The following is a 16,856-nucleotide window of genomic DNA, read 5'->3' as shown; positions in this document are numbered from 1 at the left end:
TATAGTACAGAGTATAGGGGACTTAGAGATACACAGAAGCTGGAGATGGGTGAACGGTTAGCTAATGAGGTTGAACTCAAATGTAAGGGAATAGACAGAAGTGAAGGCAGTTTTCTAGAGGGTATGTAATATTACCATATTGAAGGTGAATAAAATTGAAAGGAGTTGTAAAGACCTATGTGTCCCACTGATTAACACTAGAAATACGTTAGTTCTTGCGAGAACTACTTCAAAGGTATGATTCATGTACAAAAAGTGTGTTTAAGTCCAGGGAACGGGGGTAAACCGCTATTACATCTTATGGGCTATGTTTAACAGGAAAGCATTAACATTACCACAGCAACAACAAAGGTAAATAATGAGGGGAGGGACAACAGTTAAGAGGAGGTTTAGATTTTCTGTTTGGTGAGAGTATGCCTATTAGTTATTTTCCTCTTGGGAAGAATTAAATTATCTAAAATTGAGAGTGTTGATGGACTGTGGACTTTGGGCATTAATCATTTGCCTAATGAATGCAGGTGGCTGAAGAATGCACTGAGAAGTAAATTGGCAAACAATGGTGGATACATATGATTGAATACTGTGCTGCTACAAAAACAAACGAAGTCGTGAGGCACGCAATGATGTGAATGAACCTGTGGGACATTTGGTGAAGCAAAATAAGCCAGAAACAAAAGAGCAATTATTGTATGGTCTCCTTCAGAAAATACGTATAAGAAAACAGAAGCCTAGATTATAAACTCTTATAGCAGACACATTTAATCCAGAGTGGTAATTATTATTTCTGAATTTTGAGTAGTTGCTTTATATACATATATATAACCTGGTATTTAGAGATAAGAATGAAGCCAATCAGGTTGGGGTTAAAGTAATTCAGAACACAGGGGTAAGGAAGACATTGTCTGTATCTCAGAACCACACATATTCTTTGAGACCAAAGGAAGAAAGGTTTATTTTGTCTGGAACCTAAATTTTCGGTAGCACATAATCTAACTCAACCTATCTATATAGGTTATTTGAAGAATTGAAACACAGGGAGCCCAGAATAAGAAAGAAGGCCTTAAATCCACTATACCTTAATGTAATGCCTGGATACATCTTAAAATATATTAAGCAGATAATCAAAAAGTATTGGCAGGGTGGTGCAAAGGTGGTTCAGTGGCAAGAATTCTTGCCTGCTGAGCTGGAGACCTGGGTTCGATTCCAGAGCCTGCTTATTAAAAAAAAAAAAGCATTGGCAAAGTCCCTTGAGGGATGGGAGAAAAAAATACCTATTAAACTTTACCATCAGGGAATCCCTGATACTGTGTCAAACTTTAGGGACACCCAAATCAACAGGACAAGCCCTTGATCTTGAGGCTTACTCTTGTGAAGCTTATGTAGGTAGCAGAGAAGCTTAGCCTACCTATAGGTATGCCTAAGAGTTACTTCTGGAGGACTCTTTTGTTGCTCAGATGTGGCCTCTCTCTCTCTCTCTAAGCCCAACTCTTCAAGTGAAATCATTGCCTACCACCCTACATGGAACATGACACTCAGAGGTGACTGTCTCCTGGGTGGCTTGAGAAACGACTCTCAGGGATGAGTCTGGGCCTCGCACCATGGGATCAACAATTCCATCCTGGCCAAAAAGGGGAAAAGAAGTGTAACTATTAAGTATCAGCTGCAGAGAGAGTTCTAATAGAGTCGAGAGGCTATTCTGGAGGTTGATCTTATGCAAGCATCAGTTAGACATTGCTACCTATCATAATTTGCCAAACCCCAACCAAAATCATTCCAGCCAATCCTAAAGAACACCTAGAGCAATATATAGGATTCTACAAAGGTTCCATGCACTAGGGTAACTTTCTAGAAATCTACAACCTCCAGGTGGGCCCCTGGACCAGATAAGTTCTAAAACCTAGAAGGCCCAGCCTTTCCAGAACATCAGCTAGTTTCATCTCCCTACCCCATATTACTAACAGCCCCTTCCAACATGAAAAAGTTAGAATGGCCAGAACCTAAATACCCCTAAAGAGTAGGCTAGAAAGATCAAAGGTGATGGTGGAGTTATACAGAGAAGATAGGATTGAACATACGAACATGATTGCTGAATCATTAAATTGATATCTCTTCTAGCTGTAGTATCTTAGAGCAGCTAGAAGTTAAAATCTAAAATTATGGAATTGTAACCCATGTCAAACTCTGAAAGCTGTTCTACAACTAATTGTGGTGCTGTGCTTTGAAATTTATTGTTTTTTTTTGTATATATGTTATTTTTCACAAAAAAGAAAAAAAATGTTGATTGTGATGATAGAAATTATTCCTTCTAGCCTCCTATATTCTGGAGATGCTAGAAGGAAAAATCCGAGAGGATCATATGGTAGACCATGACAAATTCTGGGATATGTCCTGTAACTACTTGTTGAAGAGTGCTTTGAAAACTATTGCTTTTTTCTTTCTTTGCTTTATATATACATTATTTTATACAAACAAAACAAAAAACAACAGAAGAGCCCAGGACTTCCAGAGAAGGAATAAAGAAAAGGAAATCTCCTGGAGGTGAAACAATTGCACATAAAAGGGCAATCTAAAAAGTTGCACTATAAGTCCAGAGAAAGAAGCAGAAACAGAAGACCAGAGAAAATTTCAGCAGTTAAACATGGGATGCTCTACAGTTTCAGTATAAGCAAGAACAAGCATTGAAGAAGAGCCTTAACACACAGCCAAATTACCAGAAAAACCTAGACAGGAGGGAGAAACTAATTCTATTAGACCAACATTACTCTAATACCAAAGTCAGAAAAAAGATACTACCAGAAAAGGAAATTACAGACCAATATCACTTATGAATAGAAATGCAAAAATGTAATATTATTTTTATATAATATAATTATATTTTATATAATATAATTATATTTTTATATAATATAATTATATTTTATATAATATAATTATATAAACTGAGCATTATATATGCTCAATATAATACTAGCCAACTGAATTCAACAGCACATTAAAAAAATTACACACCATGACCAGTAGGATTTATCTCTGGTATGTATACAAGGGTAGTTCAACATAAGAAAATCAATTAACATAATATACCACAGTCACAGAAGAAAGCAAAAAATAAAAATAAAAACCCACATGATCACCTCAACTGACAGAGAAAAGGCATTTGGCAAAAATCCAGCACTCTTTTTGATAAAAACACTTACAAAACTGTTACTGGACGAAGGCCATGGATTTTTTTGCCTGACCCACTCAAGAACCAATTCCTGAGACACCGGGGTTTCAAAGAGAGAAAGAGTTTTTTACTAGGCACATAGTAGGAGAACAGATGGCCTATTGGCCCAAAATCTGTCTCCTTGAATTGCAATAATTCTGATAGTTTTATTGGAGAAAAGATGGGCAGGGTTTAGGATAATGAGCACAGTGGCTCCAGATGATGTAATTAGAGGTGATCTAATTATTTAGCATGTGCAGACTGATTACATGATTAGTTACAGAATATATAAAGGAAAATGATGGAATAAGGTATAGGTGACTTATAGGTTAAAGTCTAAACTACTGCGCATGTCAGTCAGGCCCATTTTGGTTAGATCCAGTCTTGGTTATCAAGATTACTTTAGACTTGGGGTGGGTTAGTTCTGAGCTGACCCAAGACCCATCATTAATAAACATTAGGGGCTGTCTTTAGTGATTACAAGACTCTAAAATTGAAAAACTGGATAACTGGGTACAAATGAAGGTTAGTCACAAGATTTTTACAATCTCAGGGACAGAAAGATAAGGGCTATACAAACATTACAAAAGATCAAGGCAGCTGGATTATAATTGAGAGATTTCAGGAATTTCCTTCTGTCTACTCCAATATACCAGAAAGCAAAAAGGAATATATCTATAATGATTCAGTAATCAAAATCATCACTTACATCCTGATTTCTCAGTAGCAAAGCTAGGAATGGAAGGAAAACTTCCTCAATATGATAAAACACACACTTGAGGAACCCTCCATTAACATAATACTCAACAGTAAAAGACTAAAAGGTTTCCCTCTAACATCTTGTACAAGACAAGGATGCCCACTGTCGTGACTGATATTCAATACTGTACTGGAAGCTCTAGCCACAGCAACTAGGCAAGAAAAAGAAATAAAAACATCCAAATTTGAAAGGAAGGAGTAAAACTTTCCTATTTGCAGATGACATGATCCTATATATAGAAAAATCCTGAAAATATATATCTATATAATTATATAGATATATATAGATATTATATATCTATATAATCCCACAACAAGGCTATAAGCTAATAAACAAATATGGCAAAGCAGTGGGGTACAAGTCAACACCCCAAAATCAGTAGTGTTTCTATAAACTAGTAATGAACAATCTGAAGAGGAAGAAAAAAATTCCATTTACACTAGAAACTAAAAGAATTAAATATCTAGGAAATAAATTTATTTAAATATATAGAAAATAAATATCTAGGAATACATTTAACTAAAGATGCAAAGGACTATACACAGAAAATTATAAAACCTTGCTAAAAGTAATCAAAGAAAAGTAGACCAAAATAAATGGAAGGGCATTGCATGCTTATAGATTGGAAGACTAAATATTGCTAAGATGAGGCCGCCTAAACCCATGATGAGGCCAATGGCCCCTCCTGGACCCAAACTAACAATGTTGAATTCTCTTTATCTAGTCAACCTAAGACGAGGATGGAAAAACAAGTCAAAAACAGCCATCAGCATCTGGGAGCCATGGTCATGATATCCTGGTCAAGAAATATGGCTGCAAGGCCAGTACAAACCAGACTTTGGAGTAAGCACAGAAAAAACTAACTTGTCCTAAGATAAACTTTGGCTCATAATAGTAAATTTCCTACCTCTAGGAGGAGTTTAGATGCCATTTTTTGAACATGCTTATGTATATTGTCCTAGTTTGCTAGCTGCCAGAATGAAATATACCAGAAACAAGATAGCTTTTAAAAAGGGGAATTTAATAAGTTACTAGTTTACGGTTCTAAGGCTGAGAAAATGTCCCAGTTAAAACAAGTCTATAGAAATGTCCAATTTAAGGCATCTGGGGAAAGATACCTTATTTCAAGAAGGCCAATGATGTTCATGTTTCTCTCTCAGCTGGAAGGGCACATGGTGAAGATGCTGCACCTGCTGGCTTTCTTGTGGCTCTACCAAAACAGGGACTCTCTCCAAAATGTTTCCTCTTTTAAAGGATTCCAGTAAGCAACTCCACCTTCAATGGGTGGAGACACACATCCATGGAAATCATCTAATCAAAAGTTACCACCCACAATTGGGTGGGTCACATCTGCATGGGAACATCAAATGCTCCCACCCAGCAACACTGAGTGAGGATTAAAGGATGTGGCTTTTCTGGGGGCCACCACAGATTCAAACTGGCACACGTATACATAAAAGAGTGATAAGCAAATGTGCAGGGAACTGGGGAGGATGGAAGGGAATGGGGAAGTAGAAGTTAACTTGGAGACTCAGTGGATTGCAACATTAGGCTCAACCCCTGCCCTCTTGCCTCTGCAGATGCAAATAATAAGGCTGCTTACTTCACCTCCATGGTTGACTCCCTATGTCAACAGTACTGACAAAGGCCCACTGATCTGGGTTTCCCCAGTACAAACATGTCAGTTCTTCCAAAAACTATTTACAGATTCAACACAATCCCAATCAAAATTCCAACAGCCTTTTTGAAGAAGTGGGAAAGCTAATCATCAGATTTATATGGAAGTGTAAGGGGCCCCAAATAGCCAAAACCATCTTTAAAAAGAACAAAGTTGGAGGAACATTTGCTGATTTTAAAACTTATCACAAAGCTACAGAGGTCAAAACACAAATATATATAGACTAACGGAATCAAATTGAGAGTTCAGAAATAGGCCCTCACATCTATTGCCAACTAACTTTTTACAAGGATGCTAAGTCTACTCAATTGGGAAAGAACAATCTCTTCAACAAATAGTTATGGGAGAGCTGGATATTCATATGTGAGAGAATAAAGGTGAACCCCCATGTTACACCATATGTAAAATTTAACTCAGGTCTGAAGTCTGTCTGAAGTAAACTCAAGCTTCAAACCCCCTGAGCCCGTCTGTGTCTTTCTTTCTTTCATTCATTCTTCCTTTCTTTACTTCTCATCATTCCTTAATATACTTTGAGCTCCATTTCAATAAGAAGCAACATTTGGTGCCCAACATGGGGCTCGAAGAAGAAGACTCCAAATCAATATTAAGGAACCAAGGAAAAGTCTCAGAGGCACGTGTGTCCAGCCGATAGAAGAGGACTCGAGTCATATTGGTAAATTTCTTGAGCTGGACTCGGCAATTGGTGCCCAAACAGGGATCTAATAAGGGAACTCTTAAAGCTTAAAGTGAGGAGATGCTCCAGGGACATCCACTACAAATACTACAGATGACGGAACCTCGGTTTGTATTCCTCGAAGAGAATAAAACCTAGACATGTCAACCCGGACGAAAATAACTAAATGGCATTTATATTGCAGAAAAATGAGACGATTGTAGCAGCAAGGAGAAGAAGAGGTATTTGGCTGATGGTGCAGATGTCAAGATCCTGGCAATCCTCTCCAGAAACACAAGTCCTGATCCATTTGGCAAAAGAATATCTAAAAAGGACTAAGAGACTAATTGGACTCATTATTGCAGCTGTCATTGGAATCATTGGATGCATCACAGTGGCTGCAGTCACTGGAACTGCATTGCATCAAACTATACAGATGCAACATTGTTAGAAAAACACCAGTGAACTGTGGCATAGACAATCTCATTGATGAGTAAATTAATAATAGACTAAATGATATAGAAATGACATTGGTTCATATTGTAGATCAAATGTATAATTTAAATTTTTTACAAAGTTTAAAGAGTAAATGGAATGAGAGCAAAAAAAAAAAATTTAACTCAAAATGGACTGAAGACCTAAACATAAAAACCAGGACTATAAAACTCCTAGAAGAAAGTGTAAAGAGGCATCTTGATTTAGGTAATGGTTTCTCAGACCTTACAGCAAAACCACAAACCAACAAAAGAAAAATATAGATGAATAAGACCTCATCAAAATTGATAAAATTTACTCAAAGGAATTCATCATGAAAGTAAAAAGGCAGCTACAGAACGTGGGAAAATATGTGGAAACCACATATCTAATAACTATTTAACATCTAGAATTTATAAAGAAATCCTACAACTTAACAAAAAGACAAACGACCTAATTGAAAAATGAGCAACAATTTGAATAAAGATTTCTCCAAAGAATACATACAAATGGTCAAAAAGCACTTGAAAAGATGCTGAACATTAGCCATTAGGGAAATGCAAATTAAAGCCACAATGGGATACCATTTCACATCAGAAAAACTGTTATTAAGAAAATGAAAACAGTAATAACAAGTAAGAATGTAGAGAAACAGGAACACTCATTCATTGCTGGTAAGAGTATAAAATGGCACAGCCGGAAAACAGTTTGGCAGTTCCTCAGAAAGTTAAATATAGAAATCCTATATGATCCAGCAATCCCACTTCTAAGTATATACTCAAGAGAACTGATAGCAGGGATTGGAACAAACATTTGCACACTGACACTCATAGTGGTATTATTCACAATGGTCAAAAGATGGAAGTAACTCAAGGGTTCATCAACAGATGAATGGATAAACAACATGTGGTTATACATACAATGCAATATTATGGAGCTGTGAAAAGGAACAGAGTTCATAACATGCAACCGCATGGATAAACCTTGGAGACCTCATACTGAGTGAAATAAGCCAGACACAAAAGGACAAATGTTGTATGATCTCACTGATTGGAAATACTTTAGAATATAGGAAATTCAGAGTCAGAAACTAGAATACAGGTTACCAGGGGTTGGGGAGGGGATAGGGGATAGGGAATTAAAGTTAATTAGTACAGAATTTCTGTTGGGGGTGATAGAAAAGTTTTGGTAATGGATGCTGGTGATGACAGTACAACAGTGTGAATGTAATTAATACCACTCAAATATATGTGGCTAAAAGGGGAAATTTTTAAGTTGTATAAATGTTACTAAAATAAAAATTAAAAAAAAATCTTTGAACCCAAATTTTTAAAAAAACAGGACATTTTTGGGACAACTGAAAAAACTGGAATATAGACTATATGCTTTATATTAATACTAAATTGAACTTGATAGCTGTACTTCAGTTAGTTACATAGCAAATGCCTTTGTTCTCAGGAAACGCACCATGAAGTATAAGTGTTCATGATAGACATTCATGGTATATGCAACCTACTCTCACAACTTTAAATAACAGAAAGACAGACAGATAGACAGAATGATATAATAATTGTTACAAAACACTAAAAGTTGTAATATTTGGGTATCTGGGAGAGGGATACATTAGAGTTTTATATAACATGTTGTTTTTGCGTTATTTTTGCAACTTTCCTGTAAGTTTGAAGTTACTTCAAAATAAGTGTTAAAGAAAAATCTTTAGGAGAATCCTGTTACTTAAAGGAACGTTTTAGAAAGCAGATAATTATCCATCAATTTACTCATTTTATAAAATGGATTTTCATATAATGAGTTTACATAAAAGAGAACACACTAGAATTTGGGGGCACTGCCTTACATTTCTTGTATTAGCACCTGATCTATAATCACTTGTTTTCTCATCCAAAGTATATAACAATTCATGCTAACAGAGTTGAGTAAAACATTCATTTAGTTGTTTAAACCCTGGGCAACTCCTGGAGGGAGGCAAGCACTCTGAGAACACTCACCGTTCCCGTAAGCCCAGTCGTCGTTCATGCGGTGCCGCACTTTCTGGTAAATCGCCGACATGGTCTTCATGTTGCTTTTCCTCCACTGGCGCCCCAGGTATTTGGTCTGTATCTTTAGTAGTTTCAGGACATAGAGTTGAAGCATGGCCTGCTTGACCTTGAGGGCCCGCTTTAAGATTGGAGCAGATTTAAACACCACCAGCATCTGCCCATTGACAGAAGGAATAGAGGGGAAGAAAGGCAGATAAAGCATATAATGTTTATTGGAATTTCAAACTCACAGACAAATTAAGCCAGGAGCTCCCAAACCTGGCTGGCCTCAGGATCCCCTGGGAGCTTTTGGTAAACTGTGGTAATCTAATTAGATTTAGTCTTCAAGAACATAGAGGAACCACCCCATTTATATTTCACAATTCAAAGTTTCTGATATTCAAAGTATATCAGGTAACATATATACTTGTTATCATATATATGACATATATCATCAGTCGCATGTCCCATTTCCACTGTTACCAGTTTCTTGTGTATCTTCCATATATATTCTATGCATATATTAACTTTAAAAACAAAAAACACAAATTATAGCCAAGCACATATCCTGTCACGTTGTTTTATATCTTGCTCTTTATTTAACAATATATCTTGAAAATTATTCCATGTAAGCATGGAAACTATCTCATTTTTTGATGGTTGCATCACATTCTACTGTAAGCATTTACCATATTTTGTTGAGCCAGTGGGTCCTGTATTAATGGGTATTTAGGTTGTTTCCAATTTTTCTTTATTACAAACAATGCCACAATGAACATTCTTAGTCTTGCATCATTTGGAATATGCGACTTTAATTCAAATAACAATGCTAACTTCTCTACCAAAGCTGCCCTGAAGGAAGATCCATTCTTAGCTCTATGAAAACAAGTGGATTGGTAAGCAGTCCTCTCGTAGAGGGTAAGTGCCCAGAATTAAGAGGTGCTAAATCTTATAAAGCATTCAGTATCTATTTATAGAGCTTGCAAAGCAGGCAGTCTACAAATATTCACTAATGATTAAAAAAAATTCAGTCAGGTAGACAACTCCATTACCCAAAGCTCCACTTACCATAGTCCTGGAATGCTTCCATTTGGTCAGTTTATTGAGTAGTCTTAGAAGGTTAATACAGGAAAATAGGTTCCTCCAGCAGAACTGGTTGTTGTCTCCAGCTTCCTATAATAAGGCAACACATCATTATCTCAGTACCCAAAGGCTTTCATTCCCATAGAAGCTTGGAAGTCACTGTTGATCAGTGGAGAGAGACCTTATGGCATGAAATGCTATCTCACCATCCTCCGCACACAATTCGAGGTCTTGAAGCATAGACTATCTTTCATCAGAAAACACACTCAGCTATCAATCCTGGAAGAGTCTGTACCTAGGGTAGTACTGGTTAGATGAGGCATGAACACAGGAACTTTAGTTCAAGCATGGTTTTTTTTTGGAGGTTTCTACCTTAGGATCTGAAAAAGATAATAGAATTTTACTCTTTGCACCTATATAAACTATGTTTGTAATTGTTAAGAGTTAGGTCTCATTCTGGTATACTTCATACCATGTTGGATAGATGATATTCATCATGGCTGAGATTTTTTATCAACCCCCACTCTCCTTCATTAAACCACCTGGCAGTAAAGTGCTTAATTCTCCAGCATAGAAGGAAAAATGGCAGATGGTTCATTCTAACCAGATATTTCTCTTGTATGTTTCTTGATAGCTTGTGATAGCTTGTGAACCAGAGATCTACTCATAGAAACATTTTCAGGGGCAAAAATAAGAGTACTTAAGTAATTTGGGGGCCTACAAATATATAATGGTGCCAGAGCTATATGGTTAGTAAGCAGGATGCCCAAACTAGCATCTTGGAAATTCCTTACGTCTACAGTGTGACAAAAGAATATGGGAGTAGGAGGCATGTGGAGATGTGAACCCTCTGTCTGGTCAATGGAGATACCCCCACCGCTCCAATAAATTTGATGTAAGCAAGATATATATTGTGGAATGAACATCCAAGATTTTTTAGTGTATTAGGCTCTCCTAAGAAATAAGTAAGACCAAGGGTCAAAAAGTTTCAGGGAAGCCGGAGAAGATGGCGGCTTAGTAAGACGCGCGGATCTTAGTTTCTCTCCAGGACAGCTACTAGGGGAGTAGAAATGATACAGAACAGCTCCCAAAGCCACGACAGAGATAAAAAAGACAGCGTACCCCATCCTGGAATGGCTGGCTGGCTGAGAGAACGTGCTCTGGTGAGATCGCCGAGGGGTGCGGGCTTCACCGGGCGGGGCGGCAAGCGGCCGGAGTTACTCCCTTCCCCCTTCCCGGGCCGGCTGGGAGAATTGGACAGGCGGTCCCCTCAAACCACGGCGGCTGGCGCCCACACCACGCGCGGCCCCCCGGACCAACTGAGAGAATTGGATCGGAAATCCCCAGGCCGCGGAGAATGGTGACGGGGGTGGGGACCCTTCCAAACCCGTGACTCCCCGGGAACGTGCACTCTCCCGGGCGGGCTGCTGCGGCTGGTGCCCTCCCGCCACCGGGCCGACTAGGAAATTTGGACGGGCGCTTTCCCGGGCTGTGGCGGCCAGCGACCCTCCCCGCATTCGGACCCCGGGCCGGCTGGCACTCTTCCAAGCCGCTTCGCCTAGCGAACCTCCCAGACGGCGAGAGTTTTCCAAAGTTAAAGGACCCACAGCACCTTTTACTGGTGGGACCCACAGACAAACGTGTGCCACGAGCGCCACCTACTGGGCAGGATAAGAAAAACAGAACCCAGAGATTTCACAGAAAAATCTTACAACCTTGTTGGGTCCGACACCCAGGGAAATCTGACTAAATGCCCAGACGCCAGCAGCAGAAGATAATTGTCCATGCTCAGAAGCTTGAGAATATGGCCCAGTCAAAGGAACAAACCAATAGTTCAAATGAGATACAAGAGCTGAGACAACTAATGCTGAATATACGAACAGAAATTGAAAACCTCTTCAAAAATGAAATTGATAAATTGAGGGAGGACATGAAGAGGACATGGGCTGAACATAAAGAAGAAATAGAAAAACTGAAAAAACAAATCACAGAACTTATGGAAGTGAAGGATAAAGTAGAAAAGATGGAAAAAACAATGGATACCTACAATGGTAGATCTAAAGAGACAGAAGCTACAATTAGTGATTTGGAGGATGGAACATCTGAATTCCAAAAAGAAACAGAAACTACCGGGAAAAGAATGGAAAAATTTGAACAGGGGATCAGGGAACTCAAGGACAATATGAACCGCACAAATATACGTGTTGTGGGTGTCCCAGAAGGAGAAGAGAAGGGAAAAGGAGGAGAAAAACTAATGGAAGAAATTATCACTGAAAATTTCCCAACTCTTATGAAAGACCTAAAATTACAGATCCAAGAAGTGCAGCGCACCCCAAAGAGAATAGACCCAAATAGGCGTTCTCCAAGACACTTACTAGTTAGAATGTCAGAGGTCAAAGAGAAAGAGAGGATCTTGAAAGCAGCAAGAGAAAAACAATCCATCACATACAAGGGAAACCCAATAAGACTATGTGTAGATTTCTCAGCAGAAACCATGGAAGCTAGGAGACAGTGGGATGATATATTTAAATTACTAAAAGAGAAAAACTGCCAACCAAGACTCCTATATCCAGGAAAATTATCCTTCAAAAATGAGGGAGAAATTAAAACATTCTCAGACAAAAAGTCACTGAGAGAATTTGTGACCAAGAGACCAGCTCTGCAAGAAATACTAAAGGGAGCACTAGAGTCAGATACAAAAAGACAGAAGAGAGAGGTATGGAGAAGAGTGTAGAAAGAAGGAAAGTCAGATAACAAAAGGCAAAATGTTAGAGGAAAATATTATCCAAACAGTAATAACACTAAATGTCAATGGACTGAATTCCCCAATCAAAAGACATAGATTGGCAGAATGGATTAAAAAACAGGATCCTTCTATATGCTGTCTACAGGAAACACATCTTAGACCCAAAGATAAACATAGGTTGAAAGTGAAAGGTTGGGAAAAGATATTTCATGAAAATAACAACCAGAAAAGAGCAGGAGTGGCTACACTAATATCCAACAAATTAGACTTCAAATGTAAAGCAGTTAAAAGAGACAAAGAAGGACACTATATACTAATAAAAGGAACAATTAAACAAGAAGACATAACAATCATAAATATCTAGGCACCGAACCAGAATGCCCCAAAATACGTGAGGAATACACTGCAAACACTGAAAAGGGAAATAGACTCATATACCATAATAGTTGGAGACTTCAATTCACCACTCTCATCAATGGACAGAACATCTAGACAGAGGATCAATAAAGAAATAGAGAATCTGAATATTACTATAAATGAGCTAGACTTAACAGACATTTATAGGACATTACATCCCACAACAGCAGGATACACCTTTTTCTCAAGTGTTCATGGATCATTCTCAAAGATAGACCATATGCTGGGTCACAAAGCAAGTCTTAACAAATTTAAAAACATTGAAATCATACACAACACTTTCTCGGATCATAAAGGAATGAAGTTGGAAATCAATAATAGGCACAGTGCCAGAAAATTCACAAATACGTGGAGGCTCAACAACACACTCCTAAACAACGAGTGGGTCAAAGAAGAAATTGCTAGAGAAATTAGCAAATACCTCGAGGCGAATGAAAATGAAAACACAACATATCAAAACTTATGGGACGCAGCAAAGGCAGTGCTAAGAGGGAAATTTATTGCCCTAAATGCCTATATCAGAAAAGAAGAAAAGGCAAAAATTCAGGAATTATCTATCCATTTGGAAGAACTGGAGAAAGAACAGCAAACTAATCCCAAAGCAAGCAAAAGGAAAGAAATAACAAAGATTAGAGCAGAAATAAATGAAATTGAAAACATGAAAACAATAGAGAAAATCAATAAGGCCAGAAGTTGGTTCTATGAGAAAATCAATAAGATTGATGGGCCCTTAGCAAGATTGACAAAAAGAAGAAGAGAGAGGATGCAAATAAATAGGATCAGAAATGGAAGAGGAGACATAACTACTGACCTCACAGAAATAAAGGAGGTAATAACAGGATACTATGAACAACTTTACTCTAATAAATACAACAATTTTGAGGAAATAGACGGGTTCCTGGAAAGACATGAACAACCAACTTTGACTCAAGAAGAAATAGATGACCTCAACAAACCAATCACAAGTAAAGAAATTGAATCAGTCATTCAAAAGCTTCCCAAAAAGAAAAGTCCAGGACCAGACGGCTTCACATGTGAATTCTATCAAACATTCCAGAAAGAATTAGTACCAACTCTCCTCAAACTCTTCAAAAAAACCGAAGCGGAGGGAAAACTACCTAATTCATTCTATGAAGCCAACATCACCCTCATACCAAAACCAGGCAAAGATATTACAAAAAAAGAAAACTACAGGCCAATCTCTCTAATGAATATAGATGCAAAAATCCTCAATAAAATTCTAGCAAATCGTATCCAACAACACATTAAAAGAATTATACATCATGACCAAGTAGGATTCATCCCAGGTATGCAAGGATGGTTCAACATAAGAAAATCAATTAATGTAATACACCATATCAACAAACCAAAGCAGAAAAATCACATGATCATCTCAATTGATGCAGAGAAGGCATTTGACAAGATTCAACATCCTTTCCTGTTGAAAACACTTCAAAGGATAGGAATACAAGGGAACTTCCTTAAAATGATAGAGGGAATATATGAAAAACCCACAGCTAATATCATCCTCAATGGGGAAAAATTGAAAACTTTCCCCCCTAAGATCAGGAACAAGACAAGGATGTCCACTATCACCACTGTTATTCAACATCATGGTGGAAGTTCTAGCCAGAGCAATTAGACAAGAAAAAGAAATACAAGGCATCAAAATAGGAAAGGAAGAAGTAAAACTATCACTGTTTGCAGACGATATGATACTATACGTCGAAAACCTGGAAAATTCCACAACAAAACTACTAGAGCTAATAAATGAGTACAGTAAAGTAGCAGGTTACAAGATCAACATTCAAAAATCTGTAGCATTTCTATACACTAGCAATGAACAAGCGGAGGGGGAAATCAAGAAACGAATCCCATTTACAATTGCAACTAAAAGAATAAAATACCTAGGAATAAATTTAACTAAAGAGACAAAAAACCTATATAAAGAAAACTACAAAAAACTGTTCAAAGAAATCACAGAAGACCTAAATAGATGGAAGGGCATACCGTGTTCATGGATTGGAAGACTAAATATAGTTAAGATGTCAATCCTACCTAAATTGATTTACAGATTCAATGCAATACCAATCAAAATCCCAACAACTTATTTTTCAGAAATAGAAAAACCAATAAGCAAATTTATCTGGAAGGGCAGGGTGCCCCGAATTGCTAAAAACATCTTGAGGAAAAAAACCGAAGCTGGAGGTCTTGCACTGCCTGACTTTAAAGCATATTATGAAGCCACAGTGGTCAAAACAGCATGGTATTGGCATAAAGATAGATATATCGACCAATGGAATCGAATAGAGTGCTCAGATATAGACCCTCTCATCTATGGACATTTAATCTTTGATAAGGCAGTCAAGCCAACTCACCTGGGACAGAACAGTCTCTTCAATAAATGATGCCTAGAGAACTGGATATCCAAATGCAAAAGAATGAAAGAAGACGCATATCTCACACCCTACACAAAAGTTAACTCAAAATGGATCAAAGATCTAAACATTAGGTCTAAGACCATAAAACAGTTAGAGGAAAATGTAGGGAGATATCTTATGAATCTTACAATTGGAGGCAGTTTTATGGACCTTAAACCTAAAGCAAGAGCACTGAAGAAGGAAATAAATAAATGGGAACTCCTCAAAATTAAACACTTTTGTGCATCAAAGAACTTCATCAAGAAAGTAGAAAGACAGTCTACACAATGGGAATCAATATTTGGAAACGACATATCAGATAAAGGTCTAGTATCCAGAATTTATAATGAGATTGTTCAACTCAACAACAAAAAGACAGCCAACCCAATTACAAAATGGGAAAAAGACTTGAACAGACACCTCTCAGAGGAGGAAATACAAATGGCCAAAAGGCACATGAAGAGATGCTCAATGTCCCTGGCCATTAGAGAAATGCAAATCAAAACCACAATGAGATATCATCTCACACCCACCAGAATGGCCATTATCAACAAAACAGAAAGTGACAAGTGCTGGAGAGGATGCGGAGAAAGAGGCACACTTATCCACTGTTGGTGGGAATGTCAAATGGTGCAACCACTGTGGAAGGCAGTTTGGCGGTTCCTCAAGAAACTGAATATAGAATTGCCATACGACCCAGCAATACCATTGCTGGGAATCTACTCAAAGGAATTAAGGGCAAAAACTCAAACGGATATTTGCACACCAATGTTTATAGCAGTGTTATTTACAATTGCAAAGAGATGGAAACAGCCAAAATGTCCATCAACAGACGAGTGGCTAAACAAACTGTGGTATATACATACGATGGAATATTATGCAGCTTTAAGGCAGGATAAACTTATGAAGCATGTAATAACATGGATGGACCTAGAGAACATTATGCTGAGTGAGTCTAGCCAAAAACTAAAAGACAAATACTGTATGGTCCCAATGATGTGAATCGACACTCGAGAATAAACTTGGAATATGTCATTGGTAACAGAGTTCAGCAGGAGTTAGAAACAGGGTAAGATAATGGGTAATTGGAGCTGATGGGATACAGACTGTGCAATAGGACTAGATACAAAAATTCAAAAATGGACAGCACAATAATACCTAATTGTAAAGTAATCATGTTAAAACACTGAATGAAGCTGCATCCGAGCTATAGGTTTTTGTTTTGTTTTGTTTTGTTCTTACTATTATTACTTTTATTTTTTTTCTCTATATTAACATTCTATATCTTTTTCGGTTATATTGCTAGTTCTTCTAAACCGATGCAAATGTACTAAGAAACGATGATCATGCATCTATGTGATGAT

General features: G+C 37.6%; 2 protein-coding genes across 7 annotated transcripts in view; one reads left to right on the top strand and one right to left on the bottom strand.

Annotated features, from left to right (window-relative positions):
* STRIP2 (striatin interacting protein 2) overlaps positions 1–16,856 on the bottom strand; it is a 55,057-nt gene that overhangs the window by 5,988 nt on the left and 32,213 nt on the right. For 3 of the 4 annotated variants that reach the window (XM_077128700.1, XM_077128784.1, XM_077128841.1), the window contains exons 19-20: positions 9,895–9,999; positions 8,797–9,001 (exon numbers count right to left, since the gene is read on the bottom strand). In XM_077128700.1, coding sequence (XP_076984815.1) covers positions 8,797–9,001; positions 9,895–9,999 — 310 coding nt within the window. Of the gene's footprint in view, positions 1–8,796; positions 9,002–9,894; positions 10,000–16,856 lie in introns of those variants that run through there. The other variant, XR_013162735.1, reaches the window with a different exon arrangement.
* LOC143657073 (uncharacterized) overlaps positions 1–16,856 on the top strand; it is a 73,871-nt gene that overhangs the window by 43,788 nt on the left and 13,227 nt on the right. The gene's annotated exons all lie outside the window — the stretch shown is intronic.

Source organism: Tamandua tetradactyla, chromosome 1 (assembly GCF_023851605.1).
Source record: "Tamandua tetradactyla isolate mTamTet1 chromosome 1, mTamTet1.pri, whole genome shotgun sequence".
NCBI classification, from domain to species: domain Eukaryota; kingdom Metazoa; phylum Chordata; class Mammalia; order Pilosa; family Myrmecophagidae; genus Tamandua; species Tamandua tetradactyla.
Note: the sequence above shows the minus strand (reverse complement) of the source record. Positions and strands in the feature narration are given on the sequence as shown.